This window comes from Gossypium raimondii, chromosome 3 (genome assembly GCF_025698545.1).
Source record: "Gossypium raimondii isolate GPD5lz chromosome 3, ASM2569854v1, whole genome shotgun sequence".
Classification (NCBI taxonomy): Eukaryota; Viridiplantae; Streptophyta; class Magnoliopsida; order Malvales; family Malvaceae; genus Gossypium; species Gossypium raimondii.
The window spans coordinates 57,281,093-57,300,958 of NC_068567.1; the positions used below are offsets into that span (position 1 = coordinate 57,281,093).

Consider the following 19,866-nt stretch of genomic DNA (forward strand, 5'->3'; position numbering starts at 1 on the left):
TTGTTCACAATAGTTAAAATGAATTTAAAATAAGTAATTCAAATAAACAAAAGATCATTTATTATTTGAATAAGAAATTTAAGTACCAACAACCTTTTGGCTTCATGTTCAGAGATTTGAGTGGTGATGGCCAAGAGAAGGCTAGGGGAAGCTTTCATCTTTGACTGGAGGCTGATGAAGCCGATCGGAAAGGGAAAGTTGCGGGCTTTGGTTACATTTTCAAGGGCTTTCTGATTTTCTTTGGGGAGCTCCAGGCTAGTAGGGCTGAAGGAGGGGACGAAGGCTACCGTTGGCTTCCAACATCCCCCTCGAACAATGCCGGAATCCGATGGGAGAATGGTGGTAGTGGCGGCGTCAAAATTGAAAAGAGAACACATTCCTATTTTGAAAAGTGAGATTATGGGGACAAGTCAAACACACACTCAATGTATTACTTGTAGTAATCACAAAATAATGAAGAAAAATTTTAAATCAACAAAAAGAAATTTATGTTTTTGGATTGATTTTATTCCTTATAGGGTAGACATGCACTTAAATTTATAAATTCAACAACGAATGAGTAAAACATGATAGGAAAAGAGATCCTTTTTAACTTCTTTTATTGTCTATCCATTAAAGGAAAAAAAAGTTGAGGCTACCGAAAAGTTGAAAACTTATAGAACAAACTGAGTTTGAAAAATCAAGTCCGTGAGATTAGATAGAGGAGGAGATTAAGTAATCTTAAATATGATATTATTGATGTGAAATGACGCGTTTCAGCATCACACTAATCCTGGCTTGTGAAGTCTTCTCTTGCATGCTATGTAGTTCTAAACAATACGACTAAAATAGCTGACGATGGAACTGTTTTGTGGGGTATGATGCTGGAATTATTGTCGTATAATAACAGTTCTGAATAAGTTTGTGCATGTTCTCCCTTCCCTTCCACCACTAGTTGTTGTCTGTTGCAGTTGATTTGTTGGCAAGCACGAATCGGAATCTCTATCGCAAATTATTCTAGTCTTGCTATATTTTTGTTAAAACACTCGTCTTCAATTCTTCATGATTTTTTCTTCTTTTTTTTGGCTCTTTGTTGACTTTAAGTTGTAAACAAAACTAGCTAGGTAAAGTCTAATGATGTTCCTTAGCAGATGATGGGTACCAAAGTTGTCGTTGAATAGAGCAATGTAGCTCTCTCTGAATGAAGGTTCTACTCTTTGGATAACCATGCATATACTGGTAAATGGTTGGATCTGGTAAAAGAGAGGCATGAATGATCAGATCAGACTCAGAAACCGGAAAAGCAATAAGAAGAAAGTAGAAATGATGGCATTGTGTCAGAATCAACACAATTTCAGAGTTTGGATCGTCATATGATTGTTCATCTTCTGTTGTAGGACAATACTTGGGTTTACCATTTTCAGGCATCCCAGCAGACGCAATATGCTATTTTTCCACGCGGATTTATTGCCAAATCAGCACCGGCAGCAGTTTAATCCAATGTTAAGCAAGTACACTTCCTAATATAATATTCACAAATGAACCAATGGCAGATGGGAACTGTCGTTGGGAACCTTGAAACGTCCCAAAATTTTAACATGGGTCATTATCAAGTCGTGAAAAAACCAAGCGTATCATAGAGGTCATCAGCAATCCTAATTAGCAGCTTATCTTGTGCATAATTACCATCAAAAACCAAAATTCATGTCTCGAAAGCACCATCTCTTTTTCTCAACTTCGTAATGATTATAAAAAAAGGGACATGCAAGTGCTGGTTTTTTGTAATCTTTCAAGGAAAAAAAACCATGAAAAGTGAGCTTATAGCCTGGCGTTGAGATTGAGAAAAATGGAATCTGTCAATTTTATCAATGAATAAACAGATTTTAATAGTTATAGACTTTGAATAGTATGATAAAAGAACCAAATAGCAGAGAAAAAGAAGGCGGAATATGGACCAAACAAACATTAATGTGGAGATCAAATTTAATTAATTTAAAGTTTTGAAACCAGTCAATAAGCAGCATGAAGGCTGAAGGCAGGGACTGGCAAATTTTAAAGAGTCTAATAACATGAAACAAGATTTTATGTCTTTAGGAATGGAGGCTTTTGCTTCTTCAGTGGGTATGGGCTCAAACAAAAGTAGCAAATAAAGAACCCATCCTCTACAAGGACTCAAACTTTGGCGTTCCTAGTGAAGTCGATGCAAGTTTGGCAACTGCAATCAGTGAACCTACAGATTTCACACCCAAAGCACACACAGGAAGTACAACCCTTGCATGTTGGAGAACGGGTGCAGCCCCTGTATACCCTGCGACTTGCTCGTTCTTCTTCATCATCACAAGTTATTCTGAAATCAAATCAAATCAAAGTTGAAAACATGTTAAATCATAAAGTTTATGATTTGCAAACCAAATTCTGCATGGAATCACTTAAAGGGCTTAAATTTCTGTCCAAACCTTTAACATGTTCATATCAAATCCTACTATTATGAATAAAGCTTCTAAGCATTTGCTTCCATACCATCACTAACAACAGCAACTTTTCAACTCTGAGCAATTTTTTCGGAACTCTCCCCCCCCCTCCCCCCCGGTTCAATTCAAGAGCAAAAAAGATGCAGGTATTCAAGAACACATCTAAAAACAGAGCTACAACATTTAGGCTTTGTTAGCAAATGAACAGCAAATAATGCATGTTCTGGCAGATTATAATTTAAATGTACTTGCCAACTAAAAAAGGATTTTCTAAACAAAAACCTAATGGTAAATGTTAATGCACAAGTTGAGAAAAACACCAGCATTCAGACATGAAACGTAGCTGGTTCTTAAAGGCAATTAAAACCATACTTCGGTGCCAAAATTTTAGTCAAGATACTCAAGTTCAAGTACCTGCCAACTTTTTACTAACATATCAGAGAAGAATAGGAAATATTGAATATGCCAAATAGTACATCTAGAAGCTTTCCTTGAGAAAGACATATCTAATGACCGAAGTGTTCTGAGAACTTTGATAAATAGCCTGTACCATTTCATATAATGGAACAATGCTCATATAGGTTTTTTGACTGCACATTTGCTCTCGTCATGGCACAAGTTATAGACAAAGTCAGCTGATTAAATGAATCGTTGTTATCAAACAGCCTAAAATGTGAATATCCAGGAATTGCAGTTGAACCAAAACTATACTTCACATGCAATACTCGTTTTTCACCCAAAATTAGGGGTGAGAGTTCAATTGAATCGAAATAAAAAAAATTTGAGTTAATCGAGTTGACGAATCCTATTTTATCAACCTAACTCTATTTGAGATGACTTCGTATCGGATCGAATATATTTGTTCAAGTTAAACTAAAAAAATGACTTTGGTGTTTTTTATTTTTATGTAATCCTTTTTGAAAATATTTTTCTTTATAGTTTTTAAACATGATCATACAATGAAAAATTGAAGTAAATAAGTGAACAAATAAAAGCAACTAATGAAGAATGGGAGGATTTTGATTTTTGGGAGTAAAGAAACTCAGACCTGACTCGAACTCAAAATTCGAAAAAAAAAAAAAAACTAGAGTTGACTCAATTAACTCAATTCGAATAATTCGAAATTCAACTTTTTTTTTTCAAATTTTTCAAGTCGAAATAAATTTTCCTCACCCCTACCCGAAATTACTTATTATGTTTCACAACAATAAATCAACAGATTTGAAAAAGTACAAAAAATGTGGAATAATTGGTGCTTATTACATTAGCAAAGAACATTGAAAACTATCGGAAGAGCAAACAAATGAGCATTTATGAGCTGTAAAAAGATGCTATCCATTTCAAATCAAATAAGTCCAAGTTCAGCAAAGAAAGTTCAGGAGTTAAAAAGCAAAGAATGAATGAATCATTAGTTTCCTGTAGCCATATATATAATACATCACATGAAATGGTTTCATGGTAGAGAAGTCATAGAAGAACAGGTATTGAAAAATATTTTAGATTTTGAAAATTTAAAATTCAATATATATCAAATTGGAGATCAAGAAGAGTTCTCTTACTTACCACAAGCATTATCTACAAATTACATTTTAATTTTTAAAAGCTAGATCTTTTAGGGGTAAAAAAAGGAAGCTAGACCAGAATCATGTTCTAGAATGACTAATACCTTAATATGTTGTAAGCAGCACAACGGGAGATGACAAACCCAATTTATCAAATAAAAACTCAATCAATAACGGGGAAACAAACCTGTCATATGGAAGATCTGAACATTTCCAATTCACATCTGCTAAAGCATCATGGTGAATTCGACATTCCTCTTTTGTCCGCAATCGAAATCTTCTCTCCTTGTTACACCTGCTACAGCGAACAAACTCATCACGGTGACAAACTCTTCCATTATGGGATCTGTTAGTACCATTGGCATTTTTAGACGCTTGGTTGTAGTATTTCAGCAATGCAGTCTTTGATAAAGAAACCTTCTCCCCATTAACTATCACCCAAACATTATTCTTCCACTTTCTGGCCGTCTCTCTTCCAGAATGCTTCTCAAATGCAGCAGGAGTCAACTTGTCTGGCCATTGAAATTAACATTCACACAATGAGAACAGGAAAAAGGAACAAAAAAATAAAGCTTCTACATTGGTTAGGAAAATGAAAAGGAACTAGGACCAAGTGGACAAGGGGAAAAGATGATATCATATGCACCTGACAATGGAAAGTTCTAATAAACAGTAAAGGCAGAGACAACAGTACAGACAGCTCAAGCCATTTTTAGTTACATTTAGTTGTAAGGACCCTGACCGTATAGTTCTGCCACCAAACTCACCTTGTTCTTTTTACAAGCCCCAACCTGACCAAACGTAAAAAAGAAACTATTTACCTGACGTTAAGCTCAAAGTTGGGGAATTCCACGAGATGAAGGTCTACCTTCAAGGTTTGAAGTGTAACACTATTCTTTCATTTCATTTAACATGGGTATTCTTTCTTCTTGTATGAACAAACCAGTATCCTAACAGACTTAAGGTTCCTTCACATGCAGACAACAATAGGTATGCAATCTACTCCTAACTAAAAAAACTTCTGAATTAGAAACATTTGTAACACAAATCATCGATCAAACTACAAAAGTTGACAAATGTTTTAAGCTTTTATTTTGCCAAACATGACCTTCTCAATGATACTGTTTCAATGATATATAAATTTGACGCAATAATATTATGGAGTTATATGTTGAAGTGTTAAAATAATAGAATACTAGTTAGTAGAAGTACTGTTTGAACCTACTTTCACATGGTAGCATTATGTAAAGAAAAACACATGCACAAAAAAGAATAAAAAAGAAGACGTTCATCCTAGAAGCATAGCTATCCTTGTAGCATGAGTCATGAATATGCTAAAAAGCATCCTTCTCAGCTACACTTCACAACGGCAAGCCATTAGAACAGGAAGAAAGAAACATACGCAGAATCCATATGGTCACATATGTTTTCTCTATGAGTTTTACTCTGTCTAGTGATAAGAAACAGAACTGAAGCTTTGAGAAACCAGATACTGAAAAGACCAGATCGAAGACCTTAGAATCACAACAATAAAGAATACAATGCGGGTGTTATTCTGAGGATGCAAACGCAGAGATCTTTAACCAACAAATACACTCATGTGAGTGTCCCAAAATATGAATAAACATCACCTTGTTGGCTTACAACCAAGGAGAGTCAAGTCACTGAGACAAAACAACATACACATAAACTGTGTCAATAAGAAACCAAAAACCGAAACTCAACCTTCCCATCATCCACTTCTCACGCTATCTAAATCTTGATTAAATAAGAAAGCGACACTCTTTCAACGTCAAATGCACCATAACTTGAAGAAAGAACGCATTAAACATGAACAAAAATCAAAACCCATTTTTCTAACAACATCAAAGGAAAATAAAAACAAGGATGGAGATAGAAGAAAGTAAGGACGAAAAGAAAAAGGGCTAAACCGAGAGATAGAGATAGAGATAGAGACAGAGAGACCTTCATTGCAACCAGGGGTGCATTCACAGGTGATTTCAAGGTCACCATTAGAGAAAACCCTAAGCTTGCCAACAGCGTCACCATATCTATGACTGGTACACCCACATGTGACTTCTATAAAATCTCTTCCTTTCTTCAATCCACTCACCTCTATCAACTCCTCATCGCTAAAGATCATCGACCCACTCTCTCTTTCTATTTCATTCTCCATTTTCTCTCTCCAAACAAGATCCCAGCAGACGCTGTATCTCTACCAAAAACACACGCACACACGCACACTGTTTTCCTTATTAGGTTTCCTGAAAGGAAGAGAAGCCAGAAACCCCAAAGAAGAGAGAAAAAAAAATCGAATCAACAAAAAGAAAAGAGCATATGGGTAATATCGAAGTTGTTGGCTGAGGGATTTTATAACAGGTCTAAAGCCTATATACCAAAGGAAGGGCTGGAAAAACACGCATCTTTATGGGATTACTCCCGGAGATCTGGTGGAGAATACGTTGAGATAGAGAGCGAAAGAGAGAGGGGGTGGTTTGGTGTTGGAGTAGTGTGTTTTTGGGATGTGAATGAGCTGGCCAAGTGACACAATTAAACAAATGTCGTGGGGTGAAGGGAGTGAGTGTGTGTGAGAGAGAGAGAGAGAGAGAGAGAGAGAGAGAGAGCGCTGAGAGGGGTTAAAAACTTAAAAGCTTAGGTGCTACTTGCATGACATGACATGACATGAGAGACGGAGTGAGTGCGTGTGTGAGAGAGAGAGAGAGAGAGAGAGAGAGACTTTGGCTTTGGATTTCGGGGTCAGGGCCTTTTGGTTCATGGGAAAATCCCTCTCATGGGAAGGAGACATGTTCATTGAAATTAGTGTTGGGGAACCCCTTATTTATATAGTAATGTATTTTACCTTTTCTTTTCTCTTTCCAAGGCATTGCATCCCTCTTTCACCCTTATTTTCATTTCCATTTTCATTTTTTCTCCAATTTCAGATATTGGCGACCCGGTTAACAATGTTATACAATTTCATGGTGCTCTGCCCGCGTATTTTATACTTATTATCCACTCCACTATTGGTTACAACTTGTGGAAAGGAAGCTCAACCTACGTTTTTCTTTTATTTATTTTTTCTGGATTCATGAATGAATCTACTGTAATCCATGGATCCCATAAATAAGCAACAATAACATGTACAAGTCATAACAGCAGTGGCGATTCAACTGCACATAGTACGATTTCTATATTGCGATGGTATGGTGATGAAGCATGTGAAGCCAGTTATTGTGCCGATTTCAACCCTTACCGATAACGTGTAAGGGTATATCAAGGTTGTTGAACTCTGCATTACATTTTCTTTTTGGTACAACATATTTATATAATATGACATTGAACTTTACAACAATTATGAACGATGGCTTATATTTTTAAAAAGAAAAAGAGGAAAAAAGAAGCTTTCATTATAGGAAGCCATAAAAGTTAGCATAAAACATTAGAAAACAGTGCACAAAAGGAATCAGGCATAACAGCAAAAAAAAAAAACCTCAAAAACATAAGCTCAAAGTCACAGGGAGCCTGGCTGCAGGCTCATTGTCCATCCGTAGCTGCGACAGTAATGGACCCACGACTGAAAAAAGTAGGTGGTTGCAACTCAACGTCGAAAAGGAGGCCACCACCTGACCAGGGGAAAAGAAAAAGCTACGGTGGGCTCGCCTAGCCTCACCAACGGAGGAAAAAGGAGTCACGAAACGCTCAGATAGTTCCTCTTGGAAGCTCGACACTGTCACCGCCTGAGTCACCCCTGAATCCGTCGGAGCCTTATTTTTGTAGAGAGAAGAAAGATTGTCTTTTTGATCAACAAGATAAATGAGCTTAGACAACACTCCATACCAGCTTTTGATGGTGAAATCCATCAAATAAAGTCATTTTATATATGCATGTATATGGATATAAACTAAAATTGAATTTTTGATCAATTGGTATTAAATTATCATAAAGTTGGGGGTTGTTACTATGTATCCTATATAGAACAATGTATAATACAAGTAAAACACCCTCGCCTATTAAAGCTATAATTAAGAACAAATAAATTTGTTTGTTAGTTAACGAAAATACTATTGAGAATCATTGAGGCTACACTTAAAAGCTATTGCTTTATGTTAAAGTAGGGCAACTAATATTCTTGATTTCTTGTTTGGTTTGACAACAGACAATAATCAAATGATGATTAACATTGGTTTAAAGGAGTGATGTTGATAAAATATTGTGTTGGGGTGGTGAAATTCCAAAATTACAACCGTAAATGAAGCAATGAAGTAGTACTATTTCTTATGATAATTAAGATTTAAAAAGAAAAAGAGCCCAACATTCAGTCATGGATATCATTCCATGTCTCCAATGCAAGGAAACAAAAGGATCTTTACCTATAATGTTACTCTTTTCCTTTTGTGTGTATGTAGCTTTTAAAATCAAAGCATTCATTATTTGGAAGAATTGTGGGTAGCTGGCAGTGACAAGGGAGATGGTGAAATGAGTTGCAAATAAATAAAACATAAGATAAGAAACGATTGTAATAGGGTTATCCCCCTTAAATTAATTTACTCAATTCAATCTATGTTTTATTTAAAAGGGTTTTCATCACATCAAAGTGTTAAATTTACTCTGCTTATGTTTTAAAATAATATATAACTTTTTTCCAAGATATATTTATTGTGCTTCTTTTCCCATTAATAATATATTTAACAAATTTAAGATTACATCTCTCTTTCACTTTGTGTTAGGTTAGTATTGATATTGATATTATTGTAGGAAGACTTGGGTTCGAGTACATTAAAACATGTTTATATTCTTATTTAAGGATTAGGAAAAAGGTTAATATACTATTTGCCCCCAAAGTTGCATCTAATTATCTCTTTAGCACCTAAAGAAATTTTTGTTTCATTTTGTTATCAATTTTCAATCCATTGTTAGTTTGCCCCCACCGTTAATGCCATTAAAAAAAAGGGTGACATGGTACACTCAGGTCATTAAATTTTCTTGAAATAAATTTTTAAAAAACTAAAAAAATTCAAAATTCAAAATAAATTTAAAATATATAAAAACACAAAGAGATTGTCAAATAAATTCAGAAAAATCTCAAAATATTTAACAAATCATTAAAAATAACATATGAAAAGTTATATAAATTTTCTAGAAGTTAAAAATATTTTTACTATTTAAAAATACATAAATTTAAAAAAGAGCAAAATTACTAAGATTGTCAAAATATCTAAAAAATTGAAAAATCTGAAAATATGGAAAGATTTAAAATATGAAGATTGCTGGTGAATGAAAATATAAACTTAAAAAAGTGCGATTTTGGTTTTTTTCTTTATTTAAACAATTTCTTCCCATATAAAATAAAGAAAAAGAACAACCAAAATTGCGACTTTTCTCTCTCTCTCAAGTTCTCCATGTTTTTTTTATTTAAAAAATTGCGATTTTTTCTTACATTTTTGTATTTTCACTCTTTTTTCTAATTTTATTGTTCTTTAAAAGAATATATATTTTTAATTCATGGAAAATTTATATAATTTTCCATATATTTTTGATTTGTTAAAAGTTCTCTAATTTTTTTGAATTTGTTTGATAATTTTTTCGTTATTTTTGTGTTTTATGTATTTTAAAAAATAAAATTAAATTTTATTTTCTAAAATTTTTTGTTTTTTTAATAGAAAAAATTTCTATATTTTTTGCTTTTTTTTTCATGAAAATAGGATTTGGGTGACGTGGTGCGCTAAGAGTGGGCCACGCCATCCTTTTTGTGATGCCAATAACGGTCAAGGTAAATTGATAAAGGTTTGGAAATTTTTGGTACCAAACTGATAAAAAATTTCTTTAGGTACCAAAATGATAACAAATGTAACTTTGGGGGGGGGGGGCAAATAGTACATTAACCCAAAAAAATTATTGGAGTACATTTGCCAATGAGGCTTTGGCTCAGATGGCAAAAGCGAAGGCCATGGTCTTGAGTATTCAGGTTCAAGACTTATTGTAACACCCCTATACCGACCTAATTCTTGAGTCAAGATATTAGAATGCTACATTTGATGCCAAAGCAACAAAAATTTCATTTCAATTCATTTTATCATTCCATTCAAGTTATTAGGATCATTATACATTTCTAACACAATTCAAACTGATTTTATACAAGCTTTTGACAACTCTTTTAATAGTCTAAGATCGATCAGGGACTAAGTTGTAAAATTTCTAAAGTTTCAAGCTAACGTTGCAACGTCGGGGGTTCCACGTTGCGACGTCACTTACTATCTTATGTCACAACGTGTATTCTGTTTTCATGAATTTTTTATTGTTTTAATTTTCATTACTTAAAACCCTGTTCAAACATCATATTAGAGTCAATTCAATTAACATGTCATCCATAGAAGTTCAATTCCAAACTCAAGATTCACATAATTCATCATAAACTCATTCAATTAAGGCTAAGTTTATAAAATAAGCAAAGAGTTTCAAGTTCTACCAATAGGTTCATCAAAAGACTTTTATTCACAACTAGGCTTTACCTATGTATATGTCATAACTAGTACCAAAATATTCAAACCATACTTTCTTCCAAGCTTGGGATGTGATGAGATAAGTTGATGTCGATTCTCTACTCTAGCACTTCAAGTCTAACCTTTACCTACACGTTAGAAAATAACGCATTAAGCTTGTGATAGCTTAGTAAGTCCTATAAGAATTAAACTTTCTATTTAAAGTATAATTAATGTTAGAATATGTATAATTTCATAAAGTCGATACTAATAAATAAGGATCAATTCACAAGGCTTAAATCACTTATCGGATTCATTGAAAATTCTCTTACCGTGTTTCATTGGTATAATCCATTGTAGACTAAATAGAACATATAGGATATAAAGAACAGTTATAGTATTGCATTGAAGTGTCACTTTCATTTGCACAGAAGTGCCACATTTCAATTGTATCGAAGTGCTACTTTCATTTGTGCACATAGGATTTTCTAATGGTGTGTCATTCATATCCTACTAGTTCTTATCTCGTCTACATGAGTTTTTAATACATTTATTCCATCTCATACATTCATTCAAATGAAAATAATTTAACTTTTTTACTTTTTACAATTTAGTCCTTATTATCATAAAATTCACTATACTTTGTAATTCAACCCCTTTCACTACTCATACATTCATTAATTCTTTACACTTCATTCACATCTAATTTATCGAAATTTGGTTTTCATAACCATTTTGCAAACTTCATAATTTAATCATTTTACCATTATTTCAATATATTAAATCAATTCATCACATAATAGTAAGTATATCTAACCTAATTTGGTATTGTTCCTAACTTAGCGGTAAGTAAGGGATATCACATTTCTCCCCTACTTAAAATAAAATTTCATCCTTGAAATTTACCTAACTCAAACAACTATTAATATTGTTGTTTCATTATTTTTTCACTTTCCATGTTGCTTTTTCCACATTATGATGGTTACACTTTCTCCTATACAGTGCTTCATATGGTGCCATTTTATTACTAAACTGATAACTATTATTATAAGTAAATTCAACCAATAGTAAATATCTTTCTCAACTACCTTCGAATTCAATAATGCAACTTCTCAGCATATCTTTCAAAATCTATATTACCCGTTCTGATTGTCTGTTTGTCTAAGGATGAAATGCAATACTAAAATTTAATGGAGTGCCCAGAGCTTCATGTAATTTTTCCCAAAATTTTGAAATAAATCTTGGATCTTGGTCAGAAATTATAGACGTTAGCACTCTATATAGTCTCACTATCTTATCTATATACAATTTTGCTTATTTTTCCATGGTATAATCCGTCCAAACTAGTAGGAAATGAACAGACTTTGTTAACCTATCAACTATCACTAGATGACATCTTTCTTCTTCGATAGAAGTGGTAACCCAACTACAAAATCCATTGTAATTCTCTCCTACTTCCACTCAAGTGTAGTTATAGGTTGCAATAATCCCGATGGAACTTGGTGCTCTACTTTCACTTGTTGGCAAATCAAACACTAGGAGACATATTCTACTATATCTTTTTCCATTCATTTCTACCAACAAAAAAGCTTCAAATCATGATACATTTTATTACTTCCCAGATGCATAACAAATGAGCTACAATGAGCCTCTCACAATATGCTTTGCTTCAACTCTTCTCTGTCAAGTATACACAATATACTATGAAACCACATATATGTTGGGAAATGAGTCTATATTAAAGAAAAAAATAATTGTTTTTATGTATTTGAATGATGAATAAATAAAGTTAATTTCACATTTCACCATTATGTCTTTTATGTTTCTTTCATGTTTTGCATGCATAGTAAAATTGTGACAAGCAAATGTTAGCTCATTGATTGTCTAAGTTCAAACTAATGATAAGTGAAACAGTAAGAACGTTTGCATTGCAAGAAAGACAACTTACTTCATTAGATAATTTAAACAAGTTTGTAATATCATAAAAGAATCAAAGTGAGCATTTGATTCAAATACTTAGAAGGATTATTATGTCGTCTACAATTCCAATTCAGGAGATGACTAGTTTGGCTATCTAAGTAGTTGACTCCACAAGTAGAGACGTAGATGTATTCATTGGAAGAATGATACATTAGATTAATCCCAAGATAAATTAATTCTGAATCCGTTTGTGAATTAATTCACTTGTGACGTTCATGGTATGATTTAGCTAAATCCTAAGTTAGTCACTGACCATGCATATGTAACTCATGTGCTTTAATATAAGTGGATGTTTATACTCTAAATTTGATTAAGCTCATAGTTGGTATGTTGGGTACATGGCTTGTGTATGACATGCCTTTACTAGTAACAATGAAATTTATAGCTCAATTAAAGAGTTAATGATATCCTCTCATTGACATTGTGTGGATTGATAAATATGGAATGTGGCTACGGGTTGCTTGGTCTCGAATAAACAATTCATCACAATCATTTATTGGCAATGATCAAATCATTAAGAAGACACAATGGTAACAATGAGATAAAATATGATTGTATTGAGTGAACAGATTTAGCTCAAAGGAATCAAGGATATCATATGAGGGTAACACACACATAACGAGGTCATTGGATAAAGTAGTTGGATGAATTACTTTTGTAAAGAGTATAAAATAAGGAGTTTTCAATCATGATACTTTTTGTAGACTAACTTCATGATTAAATAATTGCGGATTATCAGAATGATCCTTCTGACATAATTGCAATCACTAGAGCCTAATTGTATATGTCCAATTAATCCCTCCGTTATCTCAACAAAAGCTCGATCAGACTGTTGCCTTATAAATACCATACAGAAGTTTGAGGGCATAATCATAGGGAAACTTGTGGGCATTCTCGCTATAATCAACATACTTTTTTTCTCCATTTCCACACAATTGGTATCTTTAACCTTCTTTCTTATCCAAAGGCTAGCACCGCCGTGGATGTAGGAGGGCTCCCAAACGGACAGCGACTGTTGCAATGTAGTAAAGGTGATGCTCTTTTCGAGATGACAACGATTTTTGTTATTAAACAATCCATTAATAACAATAATCGATGTCGCACTAACTCGAGTTTGACCTCTACTGTGCTGGAACATTCGCTCTCCGCTTGAGAGCTCTATTATGTCCACCTCGGTGTCAGTCTTCGGATAAGAATGAAATGTTAAATGAAACATCCCATTTTTTAGTGGTTTAGATACCACAATTCCAACAAGTGAGTAAGTATTTTATTATTTATAGGAGTATTACGATGTCATATTAAAATTTGGTTAGGTAAATCTAAGATTTAAATAGTTAATTAAGTAAAAATGACTGAATTATAATAGTTGAAAAAGTCAATCGTTATTAGCTTAAAGGAGTAAATTCATTAAAGAAACATGATTGAAGAGATTAAAAAGGTAATTAGACCATAATATGTTAGTGTGGACAGTTATGAGTTAATATTTGTTAAGTTTTATACGTTAGTTAAGGGTAAATAAATAATTAAGTAATTAAAAACTTTAACAAAATATAACACATAAGCTATCATCATCTTCCTTTGGTCTTTGCCGAAAATTGAGAAGAAAAATAGTCATAGGAAGAGTTTGACCATTCGATCATTTAGGGTGCTTGCATATCAAGAATCTCAATGATCGGAGAGCATACGAAGAAAAGGAAAATTTACCGAATAGCCCTTAATAGTTGAGCCGTTATCACTTTGACAGGTAAGTTCATACTATCTTCCGTGGTTATAATATGTTATTAAATGTTGTTAATTATTTGTATATAAAATGTTGAAATGGAAATCAGACTATGTTGTAATACATCGAATTCTAAGATAATTCCTTTGAACCGAGTAAAAATCTCATGCATGAGGTTTATGAATGATTCCCATTCTAGACCGAACTCTAGCATTTATTGTTAACTCAGATATACATATGACATAGATTTAGCCTGGACTGGTAATCTGTTGTTGTTTTAAATATTTAGCCTGAACTGGTAACCTTACATGTATATATAGCCCTGACCAAGCTATTTTTTTGTGTTGTTAATGGTTTATCCCAGACGGGCAACCTGACACATGTATCTCTATACTCGACTAGCTAGAACGAGCATTAAATGTTTTCTGCACTCGCGTACTGAGTTCTTTTACAAAGTTCTATTGGAAAAATCAAAGGATATACAATGTGTTATTAATGTGAAGAAATTATGAATTTTGACTATCTGTATGATCGTTATTTGTTGATTCAAAATTATTGAACTTTGTCTTTGAATAGTGGTTTACAATTAGCTATTAAATGAATAAGGTAAACTATTGAATTGAATTGTATGAGCTTACTAAGTATTTTACATACTTACTTCTGTTATTATGTTTTGTAGATTTTGGATTCTCTAAACATGTCAATCGGATTAGCGGGAGCTCACACCTACCATCTTTTGACCCGGTAGGTTTTGAAGTTTAAAATTATGGTTACTTGCGGCATGTATATAGGATGTTTACTTTGTGAATGTTGAATATGTTTTGCTACTTTAGTTGTAAGTGCACTTATATGCAAACTTGATGCATGTAATGAATGATGTTTTGGTAATGTGTGGCTATAAGTCAAGTTTGAATGGTATTTTAGATGTTTAGGTGATAGTAAGTTTTGGTATGAACATTGCAAATTTTTTATGTTAGAATGACTAAGTTGAATGATTTGGATGGTTGTTGTTTTATGTTTGTAATGTGGTGCCATTGAAGGCATATTGGTTAGATTGGATCATTTTTGGTATGTTTTGGGCATGTTTTAATGTGTTTTGAATAGGTAAAATGATTAGAAATGGTTTGGCTTGGAACTTAAGAAATGGTATATGGAAAACTTGGTATTAAAGTTATTTCATGTGCACACAACCTATGACACGGGTTGTCACACGACTGTGTGCCACACACAGTCACTCATATGGCCGTGTGGTTGTTTGATTTTAGATGCAGGATTTTTCACACGATCACAGGTTGTTACACGGCCCGGCGACACGGTCGTGTGACCCTATTTTCAAATTGTACACGATCTAAGAATACGGGCGTGTGGAGTAGTGACATGACCATGTTTAGGGCCATACGGGCTAGCCTTTGTCACACAGCCGTGTGACCCTTGTTTACACTTTTTATTCAAAATTTCATAGAAGCTTCAATTTAATTCAGAATTGATTCTGATTTGTTTTAAATGTTTCGTAAGGTCGATTAAGGTCCATATATGATTGAATAACATGGAAATGATTATGATTTATTATGAAGTGATATATTTTGTCTATATTTGTTTGATTTTTAAAAGGTGACAGTGTTTTATAGTTGTATCATCTTATAACTCAGGTTGATGATCGAACTGGGTATAGGGTTTTACATTAAAGATACTGGCTGCTTGGAAATAGAGAAAAAATTACATTGATTACACCGGAGAGCCCTCTATTTTCCCCTATGATTATGACCTCAATCTTATGTATGACATATATAAGACATCATTTGTAAGTATCTAAAACGCATGTACTCGTGACCGCATAACAACCGTCAATTGACCCCCGGTTATACTTGAACCCGTGGCCACATCACAGCCACCGACTGAGACCTCCACTCAGACTTCGACCCGTGATCGTATCAAGCACTGTCACCTTGAAACCTGACTTTCATAGGATGAGTTTCTAAGGTAATGGTCCTATCCCGGCATGACATATGAAATGTATGTGTTCTAAGACGCGTTATTGCATCCTCAACCCCTCAATTCTACCTATAAACTTTCATGGTTTCACCCTTAAAACTCTGGCCCTAATTCCTAAAAAACCTTAACCCTAACAAAATAAAAAAAACCCTAACCCTATCAAAATTTTTCTTAAAAAAAATCAAGGAGAGAAGGTGTGAAAGCGCGCCCACACTCTCTCCAAAATTAACCTATTTTACTAATTTAAAAAAAGCCTAAAAGCTTGTAACACCCCTAACCCGTATCGGTCACAAAACAGGGTTACAAAGCATTACCGAAATTTACAGATCAAACACATTCAAAACATGCCAAAACAATCATCCTAGGTGTCTACCCAATGTACCCTCATTGGTACCACATTTATATCATCAATTCATATCATTAAAGCATTATTAAAATCCAAATTATAAACAAACCAAATTCAATCCATTTTGCCTAGTTCATAAGTAGTTAAACACCAATTTAAATTCACATGCACATTTTTAGATTTGGTTCAATTTACCATGCCATAATATGGCTTCAAAAACAAACACATGTTTATATATATACCAAACCAATATTAAACTTATAACCTGATTTACAATCAATCCACGAAATAACTATTATTTAGACACCTTAGGTACATGCTAGAGGTGCTCATGGGCCGGGCCGGGCCCATAAAAAATTTCAGCCCGGGTCCTAGGCCTGAGCCCGGCCCAGCCCGAAATATGGGCCTTAAATTTTGCCCAAGCCCGGCCCGGGAAAAAAATCATAAGCCCAGGCCCGGCCCGGCCCTTTTTTTAATAAATCCCAAAAATTTATTTTAAAAATTAAAAAAAGTATTTTAAAAATATTTTAAAATTAAAAAAAGTATTTTAAAAGTATTTTAAAAATATTTTAAAATTAAAAAAATATATTTATTATATCGGGCCGGGCTGGGCCCGGGCAAAAAAAGTTGTGCCCGAGGCCCGGCCCGTTTTCTAAACGGGTCTAATTTTTTTCCCCAAGCCCATATTTTGGGCCTATATTTTTACCCAAACCCTCCCATATTTCGGACGGGCCGTCGGGCCGGGCCGGGCCGCCCGACCCATGAGCACCTCTAGTACATGCCGACACAAAAAATAAACATCACCACATTTGAGTTCGGGATCGTTGTTGGATATTGAATTGACGTTCAAAAGCTAAATACCTAACCTGCGCACGAAAAACAATACCTTATGCTGAGTAGAACTCAGTGGTATTTCTATAATCCGAAACTTTAAAGACAAGATAATATAATATGCACAATTGAATTTTAAGCACATATTAATGTCTAATATCATGACTATCATATGCTATCATATTTCATTTGTTGAACAATGTCCTAATTCAGACAATTGTTATATCAATAATTATTTGCATATCAAACCATCTTTATTTGTACAATAACATTAGCCATCCAATACTTAATTCATGAATACATCATTTCGTACCATACTCAATTCTCATCGCTTGCTATACAATAGCTTTTCACAATTTGATCCATATATCATTTACACAATAGCATTAGCCATTCCATATTCAATTCATGAGTATATAACTCATATATTCCATATATTTACAACATATTTCACATTCTATTTTCAATTCAGTATATCACTTCCATTTCTCATACCATGCCATTTCAATATCAATTATAGAACTTTATTATTTATTTACCCCTATTAATACGACTTGGACTCGGACGGATACACAAATCCAACTAACACACCAGCTTGGCACCCAGTGCCTCATCGGATAAATCCGAAGTAGTAACTGCGCCCAGCGCTTATAAATTTGACATCTAATGTCTAATCGGTTAAACCGAAGTAAATTGGCACCTAGTGCCTCATCGACTCGAAGTCAAAGAATTCCCTGAACTCTTCATATCCTATGGCATGCCATCTATATCCGACTCAGCTCGATACAGTTAATAGGGTTTAATTTCACATTTCAGATATAACAAATATCCAATACTAATTTTTCATATAATTACATATATACACATAAATTAAATTCAATCTATAATAATAAATATCCAAATTTCACATTAAAACATATATTCATTTCAATTTAATAATCAACACATTCAATATGTATCTACCAATTCAATCCATTTCAATCAATTATCAAATGTCAATTACTCACCTCAATACTTACCATATGCTAATTGAATTATAACAATTAACAACTAGGTCCGGATTATAGAAATACAAACCAGGAATTTCGAACTATTCTACGTCGACTTTATCTTTCCTCTTTTTAGTCGAGGATTCTGGTACGACGTTAGCTACTGAATTAAAACAATTAAAATTCATCAATGCAACACAATTCAATTTCATATAGAATATTTCAATTTTTATTCAATATTTTCCTAAATTCCAATTTAGTCCCTAAACCGAGACTAATTTTTATTCTTCACGATTAATTCTATATTTTCATACAATTTCCACTTTAAAATAAACTTAACTCCTTATTTTCACTTAAATCCCTAAATTTTAATTTTCACAATTTAATCCCTATTACTCAAAATTTACAATTCATTTTACAATTTAATCCTTTTTCATTTCTAGCTTAAAAATCTATCAATTTAATCTCTAATACTAAAATTATTCAACATTAACAACACTTAAGAACTTAATAATTGCTAAAATTTTGACATGGATCGGGTAATACTTAACACCGGATTCCAAAATATACAAATTACAAGAAAAAGGACTAAATTAACTAACCAATTGAACTTGGAAATTTTGTGCTTCCTTCCTTTTTCTCTTTTCTTTCTTTCTTTTCTTTCTTATTTTGATTTTGCTTTTGTCTTTCTTTCTTTATTTTACTTATTTACCTATTGGTTTTATTATTATAATATAATATATATACTTAATACTTAAGAAAACTTTAATTATTATAATATATATAATAAATTTACAAATATCTTACCTAATGCCGCCCCACTAAAGAAATAATGGTAAAATTTTTCTTTAATCCCTTTAATTATTCTTTAATCTATAATTTAACTTTCACTCTATATGCAATTTAGTCCTTATACCTAATTACTTTTAATTTATGCAAATTCACTTAACCGAAATCTAATTAACTACACAACTATCTTCGTAAATATTAAATATTTACCAGTCCGATTTACAGGAACGGAGTCCCGAGAATGCATTTTTTTTCAATTTAGTCCTTTTCTTTTAATTAACTATTGAAACGCTAAAATTTCTTAACGAAACTTTAATACCACCTTAATGACACACTGTAAATATTTATAGAAATATTTACGGCTAGTTTATAAAAACAAGGTCCCGATACCTCATTTTCTAAAACCACTTGAACTTAATAAATCACTTATATAACATAAATTATCAAATCAAAAACCTTTTTAAAAATCACATTTGACTTGTAAATATTAACTAATAATATTTACAAACTTACTCGTCGAATTTAGTGGCTTCGAAACCAGTATTTCCGACACCACTTAATTTATTTTACATATACCTTTAAATTAGCCTCATGTCATAAACCATAACATTTGTAATTAAACAGGCATTTGAATTATAATGATAATTGGTTTCTCCTCCTCCCTACTTGTCGACATGATTGCATGTTAGGGGGTTAACATTTTTAAGATGATGCATTTTGAAAAATCT

General features: G+C 33.0%; 1 protein-coding gene across 1 annotated transcript; it reads right to left on the bottom strand.

The window, feature by feature from the left end:
* Positions 1 to 1,929: 1,929 nt before the first annotated feature.
* LOC105794901 (protein ULTRAPETALA 1) lies at positions 1,930 to 6,756 on the bottom strand. The gene is made up of 3 exons (XM_012624285.2): positions 5,978 to 6,756; positions 4,200 to 4,524; positions 1,930 to 2,326 (listed from the first exon to the last, which is right to left on the bottom strand). Exons 1-3 carry the CDS (start codon positions 6,186 to 6,188, stop codon positions 2,152 to 2,154), a joined length of 711 nt encoding a protein of 236 aa, XP_012479739.1. The 5' UTR covers positions 6,189 to 6,756; the 3' UTR covers positions 1,930 to 2,151.
* Between the last annotated feature and the right edge of the window lie 13,110 nt (positions 6,757 to 19,866).